Source organism: Myotis myotis, unplaced genomic scaffold, assembly GCF_014108235.1.
Source record: "Myotis myotis isolate mMyoMyo1 unplaced genomic scaffold, mMyoMyo1.p scaffold_m19_p_20, whole genome shotgun sequence".
Taxonomy (NCBI): Eukaryota; Metazoa; Chordata; class Mammalia; order Chiroptera; family Vespertilionidae; genus Myotis; species Myotis myotis.
In genome coordinates, this window is record NW_023416325.1 from 11,807,353 (window position 1) to 11,829,669 (window position 22,317).

The 22,317-nt window shown below is 53.5% G+C and overlaps 2 protein-coding genes and 1 long non-coding RNA gene across 3 annotated transcripts; 2 read left to right on the forward strand and 1 right to left on the reverse strand.

Annotated features, from left to right (window-relative positions):
* Nucleotides 1–81: 81 nt before the first annotated feature.
* VSIG2 (V-set and immunoglobulin domain containing 2) lies at nucleotides 82–5,884 on the forward strand. Its single transcript, XM_036354322.1, has 7 exons — nucleotides 82–412; nucleotides 772–935; nucleotides 1,513–1,720; nucleotides 2,728–2,886; nucleotides 4,049–4,168; nucleotides 4,281–4,425; nucleotides 5,171–5,884. Exons 1-7 carry the CDS (start codon nucleotides 277–279, stop codon nucleotides 5,301–5,303), a joined length of 1,065 nt encoding a protein of 354 aa, XP_036210215.1. The 5' UTR covers nucleotides 82–276; the 3' UTR covers nucleotides 5,304–5,884.
* A 166-nt stretch (nucleotides 5,885–6,050) lies between these two features.
* Nucleotides 6,051–11,563, reverse strand: NRGN (neurogranin). The gene is made up of 4 exons (XM_036354323.1): nucleotides 11,360–11,563; nucleotides 7,132–7,358; nucleotides 6,878–6,895; nucleotides 6,051–6,450 (listed from the first exon to the last, which is right to left on the reverse strand). The coding sequence occupies exons 1-2, from the start codon at nucleotides 11,372–11,374 to the stop codon at nucleotides 7,137–7,139; spliced, it is 237 nt and encodes a 78-aa protein (XP_036210216.1). The 5' UTR covers nucleotides 11,375–11,563; the 3' UTR covers nucleotides 6,051–6,450; nucleotides 6,878–6,895; nucleotides 7,132–7,136.
* Nucleotides 11,564–14,822: 3,259 nt separating this feature from the next.
* LOC118678175 lies at nucleotides 14,823–22,058 on the forward strand. The gene is made up of 4 exons (XR_004974771.1): nucleotides 14,823–14,954; nucleotides 19,320–19,394; nucleotides 20,484–20,639; nucleotides 21,825–22,058. It is a non-coding gene; the product is annotated as an uncharacterized LOC118678175 (long non-coding RNA).
* The last annotated feature ends 259 nt before the right edge of the window (nucleotides 22,059–22,317 follow it).

A 22,317-nucleotide genomic window follows, 5' to 3' on the forward strand; every position in this document is an offset into this window, starting at 1 on the left:
CACAGGTTGTCAAACCACCTACCTGTCTCCAGGGCAGGTTTCCTTGCAGAGCCGCAGGTCCCACCCCTTCCCTTCAGGTGGCCACCCCTCACCCCCTGTCCAGCCCGTTCCCCAGGGCCCCACAACTTCAGAAACTGGGGGGAGGAGGACAGAAGAAGGGAGTCCAGTCAAAACGCTTCCAGAACTGGGCCTGGAGGAGGGCGAGGCGTTTCCTTAGCGAGGGTGCCGGCCTCGCCCCTTGTTTGCTCTGAGATAGCCAGGCTCGCCCCGACCTGCATGCGAGGCTGCCCTGTGGGCACCGCCTTCCCTTCCTGCGCGGGGACACCAGACCCAAGACGGCAGGACGCGGCCATGGCCCGGCTCCCCGGGCCTTTGCTGTGCGGGGCGCTGCTGGGCTTGGTCTGCATGACTGGTGAGGAGGGGCCGGGCTGGGGGTGCGCGAGGCCGGGGAGAGGGCATCCAGGGCCGGTAGGGCCAGGGAGCCGAGCCGGGCCTCCCCCGGGGAGGCCTGAACCACTGCCGAACCATTGTTTTCCTCTCCCGGACAAACACACCCGCATACCTGGCCAGGCTCGTCCTTTTACCCACAGAACTCAGCCGCGATGTGCGCTCCTCCCTCCTGAAACTTTGGGTTTGGAGAAGGGAGGGCTGGGGGAAGACCCACCGGTGGGCCGGGCTCCAGATCCCCCCTGAGATTGGGAGTCCGGCCCCCGACCCCACCCCCTCGGCCTCCGGCTGGCCGTCTGAGCCGCCCTCCCTGTGCGCCCCCAGCGCCCGGCCGCGCGGTGGAGGTGCGTGTGCCCGCGGAGCCCCTGAGCGCGCCGGTGGGCAAGTCGGCCGAGCTGACCTGCACCTACAGCACATCCGTGACGGACAGCTTCGCCCTGGAGTGGAGCTTTGTGCAGCCCGGGAAGCCCATCTCTGCGTCCGCGCCCGTGAGCTGGGGGTGGGGGAGGAGGCCAGGGGGCGGCTCTGGCCTGTGGCTGGGTAGGCCCGGCGAGGCAGGAACTGGGAACCCACCCAGGCTGAGGGCAGGGAGGGTGTGTTGAGGGATCAGTGTGCTTGGACGAGAAAAGAAGTGGACTCTTTCTAGAATCTTTCTAGAGGACCGAAATCTGTAATCCCAGGCCACACACACGCTCCTGTAGCCACCTGCCTATCCCGTGGCTGCCTATGCAATCCCCCGCGTCAGTGCAGGCCCAGCTGCTGTTAATACACGCTGGTAATGGACCTCAGCTGCTGGGATTGAAAGTAGGATAAAATGCTGCCCCTTCCACGAATATTTGTATTTTGTTCCCCAAATTGAGAGCCATACTTAGTTGAAAGCAGCGAATATAGTCCGTTTCCCACTTGGGAAGGGCTGGTATTTGGGGAGCTAGACCTTGGGGGTTCCAGCTACAGAGTGTCAGCTTCCCTGGCTGGAGTGAGGGATGGGCCTTGTGAGAAGGGACCAAGCGTTGATGCCAGCCAGGAGAAGGAGTGCGCGCGTGTGTGTCTTCTGCTTCTCCCCAGATCCTGTACTTCACCAACGGACAGCTGTATCCCACGGGTTCTAAGGCAAAGCGGGCCAGCCTGCGTCAGAACCCCCCCACAGGAGGGGTGGCCACCCTGACCCTGGCGGATGTCCAGCCCTCAGACACAGGAACCTACCTCTGCCAAGTCAACAACCCGCCAGATTTCTACACCAATGGCTTGGGGCTAGTCAACCTTACTGTGCTGGGTAAGGGGGGCGGGGGACCCACACACCCTGAAAGACGATGCGGGACCTGGTAGATCCCCCATATCCTGACTTCCAGCCCAAGCACACAGCTGCACTGGGGACCCCGAGGGAAAGTACCTCCTTCCTTGAGCCTTCTGACCCAGCCAGTCCTGCTCCTGCTCCACCCTCCACAGGTGCTCCTCCCTCAGGCCCTATAACAAAGGTCCCGCATACAGGGTTTGAGTCATGCCCCCAACAGCTCCATCTTTGGGGAACCTCCCATTTGCACCTCAGAGTCTGTCCCTCCCCAGGTCAGTGGCAGAGGCAGGGGATGACCATTAAAGGAACAAGGGCCTCTACCACACTAAGCACCAATTCTGTGTTCAGAGCTTCCATCTCACCCCTGACTAGAGCCTGTTCGGAGATGAGCAAACAGAAGAAACGACTAAAGGGGCTGCGGATGTTTAGATGGAAAAGAGACCACTTAGGACAGCGGTTCTCAACCTTCTGGCCCTTTAAATACAGTTTCTCATGTTGTGACCCAACCATAAAATTATTTTCGTTGCTACTTCATAACTGTCATGTTGCTACTGCTATGAATCGTAATGTAAATATCTGATATGCAGGATGGACTTAGGCGACCCCTGTGAAAGGGTCGTTCGACCGCCAAAGGGGTCGCGACCCACAGGCTGAGAACCGCTGACTTAGGAGGTGTTGAATCTGAAAGGCTGTCCTGTGAAGGAGAGATCTTCCGTTTCCCTTTGTGGGCCCAGAGGGCAGGAGTTGGGACCAATGGGTAGATATTAACATAGATTTGGGCTCAACGTGAACATTTTTCTAACAATCAGAATTTCCAATCATGTGAATCATTTCCTGGGGATGCAGACACAGGACCCTCCCCGCCAGGTTTCTACCCCAAAAGTGGACCGCTGTTTGGTGGAGTATTGAATGAGGAAATCCAGCATTTCATGGGGGGCGGGGGGCGGGGGATCGGAAGCCCACCAAGGTTCTTTCTGTGACTTTTGCAGTGCCCCCCAGTGGCCCCGTGTGCAGCCAGACCGGTCACACGTCTGTGGGAGGCTCTGCTGCCCTGAGGTGCAGTTCCTCTGAAGGGGCTCCCAGGCCCGTGTACAACTGGGTCCGCCTTGGATCTTCTCCTACACCTCCTCCTGGCAGCATGGTGCAAGGTAAGGGCCGGCGTGAAGGAAGAGGAGGGGGACTCAGGACCTGGGCAAACCTGGTCTCTAAACCCCACGCACCCACAATACCAGCGCCAGGCCTGTGTGCATGAAACAAATGCTATACCTTCTCCCTGCATCTTCCTTGGCTCCTGTCTTGGTGCCTCCTGTCTGTCTCCCTGCACAGTCTGCGACTGCGTGATCCTGGACGCATTTCTCAAGCTCAGTAGACTCCTGATATTGTGGAAGAGAGTGAAAGGCAGGGGCATTCTGTGATCCCCGCTTGTCTGTTTGGGAGAGTTTTTTTTGAGATTTCTTCAGGGTCATGAATCATTTCCAAACTTCCTAGAAGGGAAACTGAGGCAGAGTAGCATGGACCGTCTTGATCACTTAGCTGGTTTCTCTGGGGGAACCGTGTAACTGGCTAAGAGCCTTGGCTTCTCAGCCTCCTCATGCTCGCTCCAGTGCCCTCTCTCTTCCCAGCCCCAGCCCACCCTCTCTCAATCCAGAGAGCCCAGGTCACTTCCTGCTGTGTGCTCCGCCTTCTTAAGAAAGGTTAGCCCTCGACGGTTCGGCTCAGTGGATAGAGTGTCGGCCTGTAGACTGAAGGGTCCTGGGTTTGATTCTGGTCAAGGGCACATGCCTGGGTTGCAAGCTCAATCCCCAGTAGGGGGCGTGCAGGAGGCAGCCAATTAATGATTCTCTCTTATCATTGATGTTCCTAGCTCTCTCTCCCTCTGCCTTCCTCTCTGAAATCAATAAAAATATATTTTTTTTAAAAGGGGGGGGAGGTAAGCAGCTTAGAAAAACACTGGGTCCAGCTTAGAGCCATCCCAGGGGATACAGTTTCTAGTGATGAAGACCCCCTCCCCCCTCCCCACCCGCCCTGCAACCAGGAACCTGACATCAGCCTGTGAGCACCCACCCCAATTCCATTGCCAGTTTCTGAGCTTCACACGTGTGCAGCCTCCCCCTCCCTGAGAAGGCAGCTGCGCAGGGCGGAAAGTGCACAGGAGTTGCAGTGGCTTTGGCATTTATTGGTTAGGAAGGGACTGACTAATACATTGAGGTTAGTCCCTTCCTGACAGGATGAAATGAAAAGTGCTTTCGTCATAGGGGGTGCTCACTGCGAGTCCAGTAATGGAACACTTACTTCCTCTTTACTCTCTAGATGAGGTGTCCGGTCAGCTCATTCTCACCAATCTCTCGCGGGCCTCCTCTGGCACCTACCGCTGTGTGGCCACCAACCAGATGGGCAGTGCCTCCTGCGAACTGACCTTGTCTGTGACTGGTAGGGATGCCGGGCAGAGGCCAGGCAGGCAGGCCTGGGCTGCAGAGGCTGCATGAGATGGTCTGAGGGGCCAAGGAGGGTCTGCAGCTCTGAGGGTCCTGTGTGTCCTTAGACCCTTCCAAAGGCCGAGTGGCCGGGGCGGTGATCGGAGTGCTCCTGGGCGTGCTGATCCTGTCTGTTGCTGTATTCTGCCTCATGAGATTCCAGAAAGAGAGGAGGAAGAGGCCTAAGGAGACTTACGGGGGTAGTGACCTTCGGTGAGCAGAAGGGTGGGTAGGGCCGAGAGAGGACAGGGCTCGGAGTAAGGGTAGATGATGCCAGCCCTCAAACTGTGACATCTTTGGGGGGTATGGAGTGCCGCTCAGCCCTGGGATTTGGGGTGTGTGTGTGTGTGTGTGTGTGTGTGTAGGGGTGTATTTGTGTGTGAGCAAGTGTATAAGCTGCCCTTACCCTCTTCATACTTATAAGAATTTTCAGTTTTCAGGGCCTTTCATAAACATCAACAGGTCGTGGATTCCAGGAGTTAGATTTGCCCTGAGCGTTCAGCTGAGTGTTAATTCTGTGTGTATATGGGGGGGGGGGGGCGGGGGGGGGGGGAGGATGCAGCAAGGAGAGGAGAGATAAGAGCTGCCTCTGTCATCCATTGTCAATTGTGGGGTCCGAACTAGGCACCAGAGCAGTATTCCTCCAAGTGTGGTCCTCCCGTTGACCTATGAACCAGGAGGTCAGGGGCACATGCCCGGGTTGTGGGCTCGATCTCCTTTGGACAGAAATGCCTGGGAGCTCGTTAACATTCAGATTCAGGCCACTTCCGACCCCTCCCGAAAGTAGCATGTGTGTGTTGGGGGTGATGGGGCCTGGAATCTTCATTTCAACCAATGTTCAGCAGATGATTCATTCTCAAGGCACAGTAAAGTGTCCAGGACCCTGGGTCGGGGGAGGAGTGTCCGTGGAGGGAGGGAGGCCTCCAGCCGCCACTAAGAATGTGTTTACAACCATCAGAGAGGACGCCACCGCTCCTGGGATTTCTGAGCAAACCTCTGGGATGACTGATCCTAGCGATGGGCTCCTGGAGAAGCCCCCCTCTGCCGCCTCTGTGAAGACCACCAAGTCCAAGCTCCCTGTGGTCGTCTGACTTCCCCGCCCATCACCGAGGGGGAACACCCACAATTAAAGCCTCCGGGTACCATCTTGTCTCCCTCTTCCTTCTGCGGTGCAGCAAACCCCCTAGGCGGCCCGGAGTGTTACCAGTCAGGGAAGGAGTGGGCTGACGGCCCGGATGTGATGCTGTCTTCGGGAAGGGGAGGTTTTATCCGACGTCCCTCGCCCTTCTCGCCCTTCTCGCCCTTCCCCCCCACCTCCACCCTTTGGTTGGGTCAAAGGAGACTTGTTCAAGTTGTGAGCAATGGTTTTGTGCACCCAGGCACCCTCCCCTCTCACACCCTTGGGACACTTGGACATTCCTGTTTATTGTTCACATTCCAACCCAGCACAGTCACATGCACACTCGTAGATTAAAAAAAAAAAAAAAAAAATTAAAAAAAAATCTTCCGGCCACAGCCCCAGGGGCCCGTCGGGGGCGGAGCCAGCAGGGCAGGGGCCGGGCCACAACGGACTCCTCCCACCGAGCCACCCCGCGCTCAGCGTCCGCAAAACAAGAAGAGCTGGTGGAGGGGTGGCTCTGCGGCGCCTGGGTGCGCGGAGGGCCGATGGCAGGCAGGCGTGGGGTGGGGTGTGCAAGAGGGACTTCCCTTCCCATCGGAGCAAGGGGTACCAGACACCATAAAAACTCTCTCCCCCCCTCTCCTCGCCCCAGATCCAAAGTTCTGGGGCTGGGCGAGGGCGAGAACGGCACAGAGAAGAAAGACGCCCCCTGTAGCCGTGCGGGGAACGAAAGGGCTTTTTTTTCAAGTGCGTGTCCTGGGCAACGTAGAGGGTAGGGCGCCCTCTGCGGTGCACTCGGGGGATCGCCGAGGAGGCCGTGGAGGCCAAACTGCATGCAGGTGCGCGGAGGCGGGGTGAGAAGCGGGGACAGACGCGCGGGGAGTGCGAGGTCTGGGGCCAGGTGGGGAAGGAGGGCGCACGGGACCTCACTGGGGTGGAGAACCACAGGGACGGGCACGGACTCGGCGACTCCTCGACGGAGCCGGCCTGGGCCAGGGTCTCTGAGGACGTAGGGCGGCTCCCGAAGCTGGCAGGGTGGCGGGAAGGGGAGGGTCACAAACACTGCGGGGAGGTCGCGTCACTGCGGAGGGGTCGCGGCATCCATCTCTCCTGGGGAACTGAGGACAGAGAAGGTCTGAGCACCTGCCCTCTCCGGTACTTCCTCTCCCCCTTCCTAGACCCGGACCACAGGGCGGGAGCGCCAGGGGCCCCAGGCACCCCGGATTCCCCCCCAACCCCCCACCGAGTCATTGATCTGAACCCAGCTGCGGCCGGTACGTGCGCGCACCACGGTGCGCCAGAGCCCCCGGCCGTGATCAAGTAGCCAAACGGGGTGACTGCACATCTGTGTTGGCTCAGGTGTGTCCCCACCGCAGCCTCGGGCGTCGGGAGGAATCAGAAACCCCCGCGGTCGCACGGCGCGTTTTCCGGCGCCGGGGGGGGGGGGGGGGGGCCGAGGGCGGGCAGAGGGAAGGGATGGGGACCGGCTCCTTTTCTCCCTCCCACTCGGGTTCCCACCCCGCCGCCTCCAGGTCGTCCTGTTACCTTCGAAAGTGCTCAGTTCTTCGGGCCGGGGGAGGAGGGGCGGAAGGGGGAGTGGAGAGAGAAATCGGTGAGCTCTCGGGTCCGCAGCGCCCTAAGCTCCCTCCCCCAACCCCCCACCTCCCGTCCCAGATTTCCAGTCCCCCACCCTTAGCTTCCCCCCCTTCTCCCTCTGCCCGCCCTCCGTCTTCCTTGCTCCTTCGGAGGAGAAGCGGGTGCTCTCGGCGGCCCCCAGGGCTGGGGAAGGACCCGCTCACCTGGCCTAGTCTCCGCTGGGGCCGCTGCCCGAGCCTCCCCGCGCGCCCCCAGCTCCGCCAGGCCCCCCGGAGCCCGGGCCCTTCCGGCCGCTCTCTCTGCTCTTGATCTTCTTTCGGGCCATGTGGCCCCGGAAACTCGCCTGGATTTTGGCAGCGGCGGCGTTGGCGCCGGGATCGTCCAGCGGGATGTCTAGGATGTCCTCGTCCGGCTTGGAGCAGGCGCTCTCCTGGGGGCGGGGCAGGGGTGTTGGTGCGGGGACTGGGCCGAGACCCGGCGCGGGTTAGGCAGGAGGAGAGCCTTAGGGGTTGGCGAGGGCGAGGCGGGGGTAGGAAGTGCAGGGAAGGGGTGGTGAAGGGCTAAGGCAGGGTGTCGCTGGGGTGTGTGTGTGTGTGTCCCTCCTGGGCAGTGGCAGGAAAAAGGGGCGGTTCACGTCCAGGTTCAGGTGGACACAGTTGTATTCCCCACTCAGGAAAGAGAAGCGCACGGTGGGATGGGATGCAAGACAACCAGACACCCCTGAGTGGCCAAGGGCCCATGGCCGTCAGTGGAGATGGGGGGCGGTAGAGCTGACAGGAGGGGGCGGGGTTGGAGGAGCCACGCGAGCAGCAGGCACTCCTGGATGTGGCTGCCTCTCCCTGTCCTCAGAGATGCCTCCAGCTCAAAAGGGCCCCTTCTGAAGTCAGGATAATACCTACCTCTGTGGGTTGTGGGGAAGAATAAACAACTCAATATGCATAAAGTTTCTGACACACTCTAGCTGTGCAGTAAATGGCAGATATTACTATAATTTGTTTAAATAATGAGTTGATGTGGACTAGTTGTTTTTGTAGGTGAAATTGGTCATATAAAAATAATTTCAGCCCAGCCAGCATGGCTCAGTGGTTGAGCATCGACCTATGAACCAGGAGGTCAGGGCACATGCCCAGGTTGTGGGCTCCCTCCCCAGTGTGGGGCATGCAGGAGGCAGCTGATCAGTGATTCTCTCTCATCATTGATGTTTCTCTCTCTCTCTCTCTCCCTCTCCACCCCACATCCCAGCTTTCTGTTTCTCCCACAGCCTGCCCCAGCTGCGAGTAGAAAGGAGCAGGGCACTGATTGGCCACAGTGATTTCAGAGGCAAGGCCCCGGCTTGGAGAGGGCCTCAGCCCCTGACCCCTGTGTGCTGTGTTAATGTGGGTTGGGAAGCAGATGGTTACTATGAAGTCAGAAGAGCATTTCTCCTTTGACCTGACCCTCTGGCTTCTAGGAACTTGCCCTTTGTTCAGCCTGAGGATTTCCACTGCTTTCACTGTGGTTGGCTCCCTGGGCGTGCGATGACCAGGTCTCATGTAGTCGTCCAGTTCTATGCACTTCCCCATCCAGTTCACAGAAGTGGGGCCTTCAGTGATCACCACCCCAACCAGGTCCTGCCCCGGGAGCACAGATGAAAACCCCAGAGGTCTAAGCGCAGATTACAAATGCCTTTCCTCGCCGTGCCTCCGACGGCTATCTTCGCTTCATAGATTTCAGAGTCCTTCAGTGTGTGCCCATCGTTAGTTAAATGCAGTGAAAGGGAATTATCAAGAGGCCGGTGTGATCGTGGAGGGCCTGGCACACGTTTTGTCCGTCCCCCCGTCCCTCCCCCCGCCCCATCTTGTGCTCTCTTCCTGACATCTTATTCCCCGCCTAGAAACCAAAGGCTTAAGCCATTTTTGGGATATTCTCAGGGAACTGGGAAGTTTCTCCTCAAAAGAGGAGAATGACCAAAGAAACCAGCCCCAGCCCACCTGTCCTCAGCTGGCGGCCTACCTGTCCTCAGCTGGCGGCCCACCTGTCCTCAGCTGGTGGCCCACCTGTCCCCAGCTGGAAGCCCACCTGTCCCCAGCTGGCGGCCCACCTGTCCCCAGCTGGCGGCCCACCTGTCCTCAGCTGGCGGCCCACCTGTCCCCAGCTGGAAGCCCACCTGTCCTCAGCTGGCGGCCCACCTGTCCCCAGCTGGAAGCCCACCTGTCCTCAGCTGGCGGCCCACCTGTCCCCAGCTGGAGGCCCACCTGTCCTCAGCTGGCGGCCCACCTGTCCCCAGCTGGAGGCCCACCTGTCCTCAGCTGGCGGCCCACCTGTCCCCAGCTGGAGGCCCACCTGTCCCCAGCTGGAGGCCCACCTGTCCCCAGCTGGAGGCCCACCTGTCCCCAGCTGGAGGCCCACCTGTCCCCAGCTGGAGGCCCACCTGTCCCCAGCTGGCAGCTGTGGAGGTTGAACTGAGGAAGGAGTTTCTTTCTCCAATAACACTTAGACTAACCTGCCGTCACCACCCCTCCCAGCCACAACAGCTGGGATAATTGTGCATTTGCCTCTTCTGTACGGTTTAGAGGGCAGCTTCTCCTTTTCTTAGGGGACTCTCCTTCCAAACATGCCTACCAACCACTCAGGTTGGCTTTCTGGGCACTCAAGAGCGCGGTCAGGGCAAACCAGGGCCGACAGGCAGAGACCCAACGTTCTCCCCTAATTACTCCTGCAGGCGCCATCTGAGATGAGTTACATTCCTTCCCCAGCCTCTTGGATTCTGTGCTCTCTCACCTCTTTTCACTCACCATGCTGTCCCCATCATTCTTACCATCTCAGCAATTGCCCCCCCGTCCCTCCCCGCCCCCCCGCACACACATATGCAGAACCCTCCATCCACCTATTTTCTCTACTTAATAAAAATACTGTTAGGGGTAAGGAGCTCTTCTTCGGTGGAACCCAAGAGCCTCCATTAAGAGCCCAGTCCTCCTTCCACAACCAAAAATTGCCTCCTGGAGAATAAAAGGAAAAGACTGGAATGAAAAATGTTACCAGGGCATTTCCAGGGGGTGGGGTTGCAAATGATTGACATGTTTCTTTTTTATGCTTATCTCTAGTTTTTTACATTTTCTTGTATGAGCAAATTACCTTTATAATGAGGGAAATAGTAAATATTTAGAGGGGAGGTAATGTATTTGGACCAGCCAAGGCTACGTTTGAATCCTGCCTTCACACTTAGAAGCTGTGCCTCCATGGACAAATCATTTAATCTTTCTAAACCTGTTTGCACATCTGTAAAATGGGGAAAATAATATCTACTTCACATGGCCATTGTGATGATTAAAGTGTTAAGTACATGATAAGCATTCCCAAATTTACAACTATTATTAATATTAATATGAATTGAAATCATAATAACAACCACAACGGCTTGATCCTAAGTTCTCTCTGCCTCTTGGTACCCAGTTATAAGGAATTCTCACCTTTTATAATCTGGGCTATCCTTTCCTTCCAAACCTCGCCCCCCCCCCTTTTTTTAAGGGTGGAGGGTGGGGAGCAAGCAAAGTCATAAGCTCTTGTATCATTAGTTGGGTTGCCTGAATGGCTGAGAAAGCAAGGACTTTGCAGTAGCCTTTCTCCATATATATGGGGCTAAAAATCAGTCATTAAAAAAGAAAAATAAATTTCATATTTATGTATGATCACTGTATTCCTCTAGTGAGCCAGGCACTTTCATACCAGAGTCCCCTGAACAGCAATCTACTTTGACGTTAGGCACTTGCGCATCTAGGTCTCCGTGGGCGCTGACAGACTGCAGACACTTCCTTCCCTCGCCAGCAGGGCTCTCCCGCGGTCACCCAGTCCCCTCTGGGGCTAGAAGGCGTTGGGAGCCGGGCCAACCCCTCCCCAGAATCACACTGACGAGGCTCTCTGCTGTCCATCATCGTCACGAAGCTAACCAATATGAACTGACTATCCTACCCTGCGCCAAACAGGGCTCGAGGTTCCGGAGCCTCTTACTGTGCGCCCACCCACCGCGGCGGCAGTGGGATGGGGAATGGGCTGGGGGCCGAAGGCGTGTGAGAAGAGTCAGAAGGGAGTCGATGCAGCATCCCTAGGCGATGGTTTCTACCCGCTCTCTAGGGGGAAGTTTCTCTTTCCCTCTAACCTGCAGCTTCCCTGCTTGCAGAGCCATGCCCAGTTCCCAGTCCAACCCAGACCGCCTGGAGGATGGGCGCCCAGACGCCCAGACGCCCCCGCAAATGGGGAGCATTTTCCTCGGGCTTCCAAGTCAGGCGGGTGCCTGCAACCACCCTCCACCAGGTCTCAGCAGGCACACCTATTGCTCCTGGGTCTTTGCACCCACTCCCTTCTCTCCCTGCCCTTACCCTCCCTCCAGGGGGTTCCCTGGAGTCCCTGCCCCAGACCAATCAGGGTGCCCGTCCCCCGGGCCCTCTAACTTACGGTGCAGCAGTCCATACTGGTGTTGGGGGAGGGGGTCCTCGCCGGGGCGGAGCTGGCGCAGGGTGGGGGTGGGTCCGAGTGGTCCCTGGAGGAGACTCGGGGGGCCGAGCAGCACGCGCTGACCCGCGCCGAACCCTCAGCAGCGCTCTCGGTCCGCTCTCCCGCGCTCCGCTCTGCTCGCGAATGTAACCTGAGCCCTGCGGTCTAGAAGCCAATCACGAGTCGCCTCGGACAGGGTGGGCGGGGAAACTGGAGGAACGGCCACGCCCCCCCGCCGCGCTGCCGCTCCTGCCCCAACCCCTCCTCCCACACATTTCCATCCACTCCTCCTACACACTCATCCTCCCCTATCCAACCTCTTGCTGCTCAGGCGGCAGACTGCCAGGCAGATGGAGGCCCCTACATCCCAGGCGCAAACACACATCTGGGCACAACGCCCTCCCACCCATATATGGAAAACCGCGCCCCCCCCGCCCCCCCCCCACCTCCCCACACTTCCACAACCTAGCCAGAGTCCCGAATAGGGCTCCCTCTAGCTTCCCTCCCCCTCCGCCCTCAAAGAAAAGCCCCAAAATACGTGTGGTTAAGAAGTCCCACCAACACAGCTGCGGAATGGAGAACGCTGTCGGTATACAACCGGCTCGTGGACACACAAACAGAAACGTTCACAAGCCCACGTGTCTATATAGGGTTCCCCCAGGTTCACGAAATGCGCACTTCAACATGCAGACCCTGTACACAGACACAACCCGCAAAAATAACCGCACAGGCCTCTACACAGGCAGTCGCCCTAGCCCAGATGTCTGCATTACATTTCTGCTATCCATCCTTCTGTCCATCTGTATGCGTTTCTCCAAACAAAGTCTTATGTGCACGGCACTCATTTTGTATGTGTTCATATATGGATACTGACTGGGGAAAAGGGACCCTTTCCTCCCACTTTCCGTACCAGAGGTTCCCTAATCGCTTGATCCACTGCTTCAGAGTAAGAGGAAAACTGGCCACTCTCACTCTTCCCCCTGGGAAGACAAATAAATACCCTAAACCCCAGCACAGGCATTGAAGTCATGGCTCTTCGGGTCCACGAAGGAAGGATGCGGGCTTCCTAAGAGGCTGGGAAGGGGAGATATGGCCAGAACATCTAAGAGGAGCAGTCACCACTCTTGTGGTCGCCAGCCTCCCCCACCCTGTCAGGGTTCTGGAGCAGCAGTGTGGCCTGTCATATGGAGGGGGGGTGGGGGGCCATGTTTGAGAAATCTATCAAGTCCTTTGCAACTCGGATCCCACAGGAGGGAAGGAAGAAAGGATGGCTGCTCCTCAGGCCTGTTGACTGAGACGGAACAAGGAGGGAGCGTGTGTTGGGGATTCTGAAACTGCACTGCAGTGAGCCCACAGCCGCTGGCCAGTCAGAGCGGGGCTGTTCCATGCTTCCTTCCTACCTGCACGCCCGGGCTTTGCTTGCCGAAGGGAAACCGAGCGGGAGGGAAATTCCAGTGGCCACTCGTGATGCAGACAGGGGTGGCCAGCTTGGGCCCCCAAGCTGAGGTGGGTGCTGGCTGGGACTCAGGGCGAGGGGTGTCAGGGTGTCTCTCCCAGCGTGGTTGGGACCCACCCACCTTGTAACTGAAAATCTGTTTTCCAATCTGTCCCTGGCACATCCTCCATCCCCCACCTCCACCAAATGGCAGGATGCCCCCGGGGAACTCAGGCCCTCCCTTGCCGAGCGGATGTGCACATCTGGGCCCTTGAGTTGTGCCACTTCCGGTGAGACTTCAACTCCAGAATATCGAGAGGAAAAAGGAGGAAATCGGGGGCAGAGTGGATATCAGGCCTGGACTCTGTGCTTTTTCTCTTCCCAAATTAGAATTCGGGATTTAGTGAGTTTGCAGTCAAGTCTCCCAAGTTGCTAGGCAACGGTCCCTCGGCAGCCTGCGCTGCCTCTGGGCGCCCTTCCTGCTGGTCAGAGTTGAAGGGGAGAGGGTATATCCTTCCATCGCGCCTCCCCCCAAACTCCCACACAGGCAGCACAGCCCTCCTCTCTTCCTAAAAGGCACTTTTGTGTGGGGCGAGGGTGTCTGTCAACCCCGGCGGGCCCATGGAAGACCAGGTATGGCAACTGCCAGTTTCATCTGCAAAACAGCCATTTCAGCAGCAGCCCACTTGAGGCGCCTACGCAGGACTGGCCAGGAGCTTGCCCTGGGGGATGGGCAGGCTCCGAGGCGAGGGAAAAATGTAGCGAGGAAGACAGAGACCGTGATGAGAAGGCAGACACTCCCAAACTCAAATATCCGGAGGCAGGGGCAGCAACACGTAGGGCTTCGTGTCAATAACACGTCCATAGAGACCCAGGAGCGCAGACACACATCCTAGCACATGCACAGAAGCGGGGCCCCTCCTCCACCACGGAGCCAGGGACATGCTTCCCCTGTTAAGGTGTTCCTCTCCTGGACCAGGAGGCCAGGGTTTGTCAGCAAGACGGGCGGGGTGGAACTCTGAGCCTCTGAGCCTCAAGTGCATGCGCTAGGAAGAGGGACCCCAGCAGCAGGAGCTCGGGGTCTGGCCGCCTGGCTCGCTGAGACTCTGGACCTTTCAGAGCAGGGCCAGGTGAGGCTCCCGGCTGAGGACTGCTTGGCCAGCGGCCTTGGTGTCAAGTTCAGCTTTTGGAGAATAACCTGTTATGAACCAGCTGGGCCTGGGCCCGTCCTGGTCCTCCTTGACTCTTGCATTTCAAAACCTCCCCCCCCCCCCCCCCCCCCCCCCCCCCCCCGCAGCCACTGAAGAAAAAGGACCTCGGGCAGATGAGCTCCAGAAGGGCCGGATGAGAGAGGGAGAAGGGCCTATGGATTGGTGGGCTGGACCCAGCAAGGAGCGTGGAGGGGGAGGGGCACTGCCTAGAAGCCCAGACCAGCAGAGGAGGAGGTGGTTAGAGGAAAGAGAAGAGAAAAGACGGATTAGAGGGAAGCTTCTGGGGTACAAGACAGAGCCTTCTTGGGACAGATGGAGGGGATTTGGAGAGAGTGTGGTCCTTGGAAGCAGAGAGAAAAGCCAAAACACATGGCAAGCTATTTGCCAATCCTTGCGGCTCCCCCTCCTTGGGGGAGGCACGCTCTGCACAGAACAGCCCACAGAGGGACTCCACGACCAGCAGAGGCCTGTGCTGTCGGTGGAGCTGATCTGGGGGCTTCTTAGGTCAGGATTTCACCCGTTGGAGTGGAAGGCGTGGAGGGAGCAAGAAATTGAGTTTTCTGTGCAAATATTTCAGCTTTGCTGTGGTGGTATTTTTAGCAACTTGGTTGGCAGAGGAGGCGCCCAGGCACATTTTTAAAGGGGCCGCTGCCAGACTGGAGGCCTCCTCCCACCCTCACCCACGTATCATGAAGGAGAGGGGGGGCCACGCAGGCCTCCATGTGTGTGTTCAAAGGTAAAGTAGGTTTGCTGGGCATTGGGTGACTAATAGCTCGTCTTCGCCCACAGCTCTTACTAATCCTCACCAGCATCATCCTGAGCAGCATTATCCGGAAGAGGAAATACTTCTGAGCTCTGTGTGCGGGGTGCTGCTAGGGACACAAGACCAAGGCTTCATGCGATGTGCCCGGTAAGACTAGAAGCAACCGACTTCTGAGCACTGGGCGCCGCTTGCTGTGTTGGTCACACTGTCTGTGCCATTTCATTTAATTCCTAAAACACGCCTGTGAGCCAGCGGTGTGTCTCCTGTGTTACAGACGATGAAGCGAAGGCTTCTAGGGGTTAATAACTTGCCCAAGGCCACACAGTCAGATTAAAACTCAGGGCAGAATAATAACATTATTCTAAACCTCAATAGTGTTCTACAAAGTGCTTCCACCTCCATCATTTAATTTTGAGGGCGTAGTCGTCATGTTTAACCCCTTTCTTGAGGAGGAAACCAGGCCGAGGAAACCTCTGATAAGTGACTTGTGACTCGTCCAATATTAGACCTCTAGTGAGTGGCAGAACTAGGGCTAAAACACAGGAATTCTGACTTTAAATTCCATGTAAGTTCACCTCGAAACCGCTGTGTACCACTTGCACGGGGCTGGATGGAATGGGTCACAGTGGTTACAAATCAGACCTAGCCTCTTCCCTCTTGGATCTTACAGTGTGATGATAAAAATATGTATGTGCGCATATATATATATATATCGGTATAAATATGTATCTATGTATATATGTATGAGATATATTTATATCTTCTAAAGTAATGATCGATCCAAATGAATGGTGCCGACAGTCAATGTTGTGGGAGCTGTGGTGTGGGAGACATAATGGAGAATTTGGATGATCAAGGAAGGGTTCCTGGAGAAGGATGGTTTGGAGGAAGAATAGGACTCAGAGAAGTGGAGGGGCCTGGGAGGGGGCAGGAGGACATTTCAGGCAGCGGCAGTGTTGGGAGCCAGGCGCTACATTTGGTGTCACTGTTAGCTTATGCTGCCCTAATCCAGAAAGGCCCTGAGGACAGCGATCCCAGCCTCCTTCCCCTCACACAGGGCTTTATGTCAAAAGCTCAGTGCCCTGACTTTATGGTGACATATTGGAGCCCGCCAGGAGCTCACCAAAAGTGTGCTCCTGCTGTTCCTTGGAGCTCTAACACACACCTACCCCTTTCTCCTACTGGTGTTGCACGTGTCTGCTTCCTTCCCCTCCACCCCTTTTTTCTCTGTGTCTCAGTGGAGTTCAAAGTCCTGGATCTAATTTGCAACTTGTTCGTATATTGCCCCAAACATCTACCTGTCCTATTCCACTCCACTTCCCTTTCCTCACTTTTCTTTGTGCATAAGAAGCTAGTGATGACCCAACCAGCGTGGCTCAGTGGTTGAACATCGACCTACGAACCTGGAGATCACGTTTCAATTCCCAGTCAGGGCACATGGCCTGGTTGTGAACTCGATCCCCATTACGGGGTTGCAGGAGGCAGCCAATCAAGGATTCTCTCTCATCGTTGATGTTTCTATCTCTCTCTCCCTCTCCCTTCCTCTCTGAAATCAATAAAAATATATAATAAAAAAGAGGAAGCTAGTAATGGTCAAGCAATCCTGGGCCTATACATCCTGCCTGTGAAAATTGGGCCAACACAATCGTTTTTATAACAAGATAACAGCGATTTTGTTAATAGTTTAATAGATTCTAGCACAAACTTAATAACTACCTCAATTTTCCTGGCTCTCAGAGAAATCTTTCCATGGATAATCTTTTTTTTTTTTTTTTTTAAATATATTTTATTGATTTTTTACAGAGAGGAAGGGAGAGAGATAGAGAGTTAGAAACATCGATGAGAGAGAAACATCGATCAGCTGCCTCCAGCACATCTCCTACTGGGGATGTGCCCGCAACCCAGGTACATGCCCTTGGCCGGAATCGAACCTGGGACCTTTCAGTCCGGAGGCCGATGCTCTATCCACTGAGCCAAACCGGTTTTGGCCCATGGATAATCTTGGAGGGTTTTATTTTAATTTTAAAAAGTTAGAAGTTCCTTTCATTGGGGTGGCCTGAGATCATAGTTGATCTCAGTTGCCTTGAATAATGCTTGTTTTAATTCGTTTTTTAAAATATTTTTTTTGTTGTTGATTTCAAAGAGGAAAGGAGAGGGAGAGATAGAAACATCAATGATGAGAGAGAATCATTGATTGGCTGCCTCCTGCATGCCCCCCCCACTGGGGATCGAGCCCAAAACCCAGGCATGTGCTCTTGATCAGAATCGAACCCGGGATCCTTTAGTCTGCAGGCTGACGCTCTATCCACTGAGCCAAACCGGCTAGGATGAATTCATTTTTATAAAAGGATTTGCACACGGTATCATTCTTATTCCTTAGTCCATTTAAAAACCCTTTCTCCTTTTGTGGTTTAGCCAGATGCTTAGATAAAAGAAATTCCTGGCTCTACCAGCAATGCGTGTCAAGTAGTGTTCAGGCCATTTTCTCCATCACTGTCTATCTCAGGGCAGAAGGGGGAAACTCGTATCCAGAACATGGAGACGCTCTGAAAACCGCCCAGCATGAGCATCTCTTGGAGTGTGTGTCTGTGGTCAGTATCCCAGCCCCACACTCCTCCAGGCTGACGTTCTAATCTGAGGGCGTGGAATGCACTGACTGATATTAATTGGCATCTAACAACTACTGCCATATGAATGCTTTTTTAACCTTTTTGCTTTACTTTAGAAAATTTAAACACACACAAAATAGTCTATAATAAGCTCCACTGTACCCACCACCCACATTCAATAATTCTCAGCTCATCATCAAACTTATTTAATCTATACTAATTACCAGCTTATCCTATATAATAAAAGGCTAATGTGCAAATTGTCCCCTCAACCAGGAGTTCCACCGGGAGTTCCACAAGGGGGTGGGGCCAGCCAACCACTCGAGGCCCCTCCCCCCGGCTGGCCCCACCCACAATTGCTCCCCACTACCCCAATCAGGGGCAGGGCTGGCCACCAACCACCTGCAGCCCTGGCCAAGCTGATCAGCCTTGATTGGGGTGGGTGGGCCTGACCCCACCCATGCAAGAATTCGTGCACCCAGCCTCTAGTTCATATTTAAGTATGTGTCTCTGAAATATAAAGACTCTTTAAAACCTTTTTTAAAAAAAACACCTATTTTTAAAGCAGCTTCAGAAGGAAAGTGATTATGGTTTGTTTTTTTCCAATGTAGTCTTAGTGCATTGTCTGGGACATAGTGAGTACTCAATAAATATTTTTCAAGTGATCATATGAATAATGGGCTGAATAAATAATATTGTCAAGAGGGAGCAAGGGGTAAAGAAAAGTGCATATTTCTGTGGTCAGGCATGATCTAATGTGCAGTGGGCCATGATTCTGTTAGAGGGTGACTTCAGTAAGAACTTAGTAGGTGGGCCTTAAATAGGGAGGCCCCTCTGAGATGCAGTCTCAGGGCTTTCATTCTTAGGAGCTGAGACATATAGATACATGTTTACGTTTATAGACACACGAGGTGGCCCCGCTTCATGGGAGAAGCATGAGAGATAGAACATCCCAGGGCCTGAGAGCCTGGGAAGGAGCCATGCCTACAAACCAGTTTCTCTAGTTTAATGTTTCCACCTATTTCTGTTTTATGATTTCCTTCCTTTGTCTTGGTTAAGCATTTCAACTTTGTCTTAGCTATACAAGGGGACATTTAAGAAAGAGTTTTACATTGAAGACTGAGTTATACTCAGTCATGGACCAGAGAGCCCAAGGTGAAACAAGCAACTTGGTGGCAACGGTCATTGGTGAAGCATCTCGAGAGGAAGCCGGCTGTCAGGGATTCAGAGTCAGGTTGTGGCCATGCTGCTCTGTCTCATTTGGAGTCTCTCTTTCCATTGATAGTCTTGGAGGGTTTTATTTTTATTTTTAAAAAGTGGGGAGTTCCTTTCATCGGGGTGGCCTGAGATCATAGTTGATCTCAATTCCCTTGAATAAGTTTGTGTTAATGACTTCTGCCTGTTGGGTGGATGAAGACCAGCCTGACCCAGATTCATTTATAAGGAATCGAGAGCCTATTACTTTCTTTAAACCAATACAGATCGGCCACCTGGCTGGAGATGGTGTCACCAACCATTGTCTTCTACTGAATTTTCCTATGAGCTCCTGTGAGGACAGTAAGTGTTGACATGAAAAGGTCTTTTGCTTTTGGGCTTCAGAAGGAAGGAGACATTGGCAAATTGTCTTAGCAGTCTGTCATCCTGTATGGCCAAGATATAGGGGAACAGATATTAGAACTCAGCCATGGTAGGGCCTGGTGGCAGGCCACCTGTAAGAGAAAGCTCCTGTAATGGCACCATTCAACATGAAAAACACATCATGCACCTGTAGGACTAGATTATGACACAGGAATTTGGTAACTTAGTCTTTGAGTAGTTCTACCCAGATTAACTCTGGCTCTAATCTTGGGAAGCAATATTTGTTTTGTTTGACTGTTTTGTTTTGTTTTTCCTTTTTGTTCAGACTGAGCACTGGAAAGCCAAGGATTAATAACTACTAACTTGTTCTTCTGTCATTTGGGTGGAGCGGTTTAAGGAGGTAAGTACTGATAGTTATTTAGGTTGACATACTTTTGTTATTTTTGCTTTGCCTGCCGTGGGATTGTGTGTTGGAGTGGGGTGAGGGTGGGGAGTACAGGAACATGAGCTGTTTTTGGATTGGATTGTTAGTAAAAATGTTCCTGCTGCTTAGAGAGAAGTCATACTGGGTAAAACCACTTTGTCCTTTTGACCCTGAAGCCTTAAGGTATTTGAATAGTCTCTACAGGTGATCAGTGTTCCCATATTCCTAGGAGACAGAGTCAAAGATCTATACAGTAGACACAGTAGATGCTGTTCACAGTGAAAGAATATAACACTTGGTCTTTAAAGAAGAGAGTGCTTTCTGTTCTGTTGGGAGCAAGATGATTGAGCTATGCTGCTTTATGACTTGCTAAACACATGCAGTTCAATAACAGGAAAGTTCCATATTTGGGCTACGATGTGAAGAGGTGCAGATATTTGGGCTGCTATGTGAAGAGGTGTAGACCTTGCCCGATCAGTGTGGCTCAGTGGTTGAGTGTTGACCTATGAATCAGGAGGTCATGGTTCAATTCCTGGTCAGGGCACATGCCTGGATTGCAGGCTCGATCCCCAGTGTGGGGCATGCAGGGGGCAGCTGATCAATGATTCTCTTTCATCATTGATGTTTCTATCTCTCCCTCTCCCTTTCTGTCTGAAATCAATAAAAATATATTTTTAAAGAGATGTGTAGACCTTAAAACTATCAAGACAGACAGTTGGTTACCTAGCCAAAATCCATGCATTCCCCTTCTTGCTTGCTAACAGAACTGTAGTTTTGTTGGGCAGTCATGAGTCCGTACCTGTTTCCACTTTCTCAGCTGTATGACGGCAAGGGCTGGTCACAAGACCCAGATGTGGCCAATGAGCTATAAGCAGATTTCTGCCGAGAACTCTTCTGGGAAAGCTTTTGCTTTCCAGACAGAAGGGGGCAGACATGGCTGGCACCACCAGTCCCCTTCTTTTTGCCTTGAACATAGACCAAAGTCTAGAGATGCATAAAGCAACAAGTCAAATGCTAAAATCATGGGGAAAAACACTTTTACATATTTAAGCCATTCTCATTCAGGCCTCCTACAAGAATTACACAAATGAAGTCCTAATATGCCATAATGATACCAGAGATGTTCCAGTGCATCGGATCAATATACCTATCATTTTGACAAGATGGGGACTGCAAGTTACTTTCCTGGATCATTTGATGACAGACCCTGAGAATTCTAAGGTGGGACAGCTGATAATTCAGACTAGTTTATGTGATCCCATACAGCCTGCCTTCCTAATTGGTTGTCCTAGGTTGGCTCTGCTTAATTGAAGGAACCATTCATTGTAGGGTTCTAAGCGACCATTTACAGTTCCGGTAGCCATGCTCAAAGCCTTTGTCCCCTGGTCTCTCTCAGCATTTCTGTCACATCAGCCTCTCCCACTTGTCCCATGGTGTGAGGGCTTGCTATAATTAGACTTACTGAAGATGAAGGAAAATTCCTTTAAGACAGAGATGAGTAGTCAGAGATAGATGAGGACTAGGTAGGTTTGGGCATTTTATCTCTGGCCAGATGGCTGATCTTGTTGGTTTTTAAAAAGTGACAGGTGGTAGACCTCCGATTCCTTACAAATGACAGTGACGGGCTGGTCTTTGTCTACCCAACATGCTATTATTGGGTTAGCTTCGTAGGCAGAAGTCATTAACACATAAACTTATTCAAGGCAACTGGGATTTAACATATTAGACTACCCAATGCAGATACTTCCCACCTCTCTTAATAGAAATAAAACCCTCCACGGTTGTATTCAAGGCAGAGCTGATTTTCATCCAAACGCTCTCATTTATCCAGCCGTTAGCATTGTTTCAGTGTATGGTTCTTTTCCTCCATCACGCCTCAGCACATTGGCCCACATGCTCTTAGCCATCTAGTTGTGCTGAAACTCTGGAGGGTTAATTAGAAATTCTCAGGACAAAGATCTCCTGCCAGTTCTTTGGCTAAAGTAGGCTGGTCTCCTTTAAAACGGGCATTACTTCCAACCCCTGCTTGGGAATGGCTTGTAGCTTTCAGCAGAAACCTCTGAGACACTGGGAGGCCACTTAATATTAAAACACTGTCATGATTGTAAACCAGGACCTATATACAAGGACTTCTGAATTTACCTTAAATTAGAGATTTCATAAGTCTGGAAAGCCCAAAACCATTTTCCTGGGAGCACTTTCTGTGCTGAATATTTACTGTTAGCATTATTTTGTGCTATCTGCTTCACACGAAATGCCGTCTTGATCAAGACTCGGTTGTGAGGAACAGAAACCCAGCTTGCATTAGCGTAGGCACAATTCACTCCAGGGGCAGAGGTGGAGCTGCGGGAACAACCAGATCCAGCAATACAAACTCTTACCAGGACTCTCTCCTTTCCTTTTTAGCTCATCTCTGCTTCCTTCTGCATAAGGTTGCCATCCCCATACTACAGGAACCATGACTGCAGGCAGCTCTGAACTTAAATCATCATAAACCACAGAGGAAATGTCATTCTTCAATCCCAACTTCATTAATGATAATTTCACAATTCGCAGGTGAGATCACTGATGACCCCGACGTGGGTTGCGTGCCCATCTCTGCAGCAATCCCTGGGGCTATGAGGACGAGGTATTATAACTGTCCCAGCCTGTGGCACAACCGTGCGGCCAGCTGGGTTATATGATTGGTAGTGCCCTCCAGAACCATTTGGTTAGAGTAGAGAGCAATTCCACAGAAGAAACGGGCTTGTTGCAGACCAGGATGACTGAGCAACGTGTCCACCTCAGTACTTCATGTCACGCCATGCTCACAGTAGTCCAATGCAGCAAACCCTATCATCCACGTTTTACAGGCAGGGAGCGTATGGGGAAACAGAGGTGAAGGAATTGGAACAAGGTC

Coding starts and splice junctions, on each gene's coding strand:
- VSIG2 (XM_036354322.1), top strand. CDS start 277: ATGCGAGGCTGCCCTGTGGGCACCGCCTTCCCTTCCTGCGCGGGGACA. Junction 1,721..2,727: donor AGTCAACCTTACTGTGCTGG/GTAAGGGGGGCG, acceptor TGACTTTTGCAG/TGCCCCCCAGTGGCCCCGTG. Junction 4,169..4,280: donor ACTGACCTTGTCTGTGACTG/GTAGGGATGCCG, acceptor GTGTGTCCTTAG/ACCCTTCCAAAGGCCGAGTG.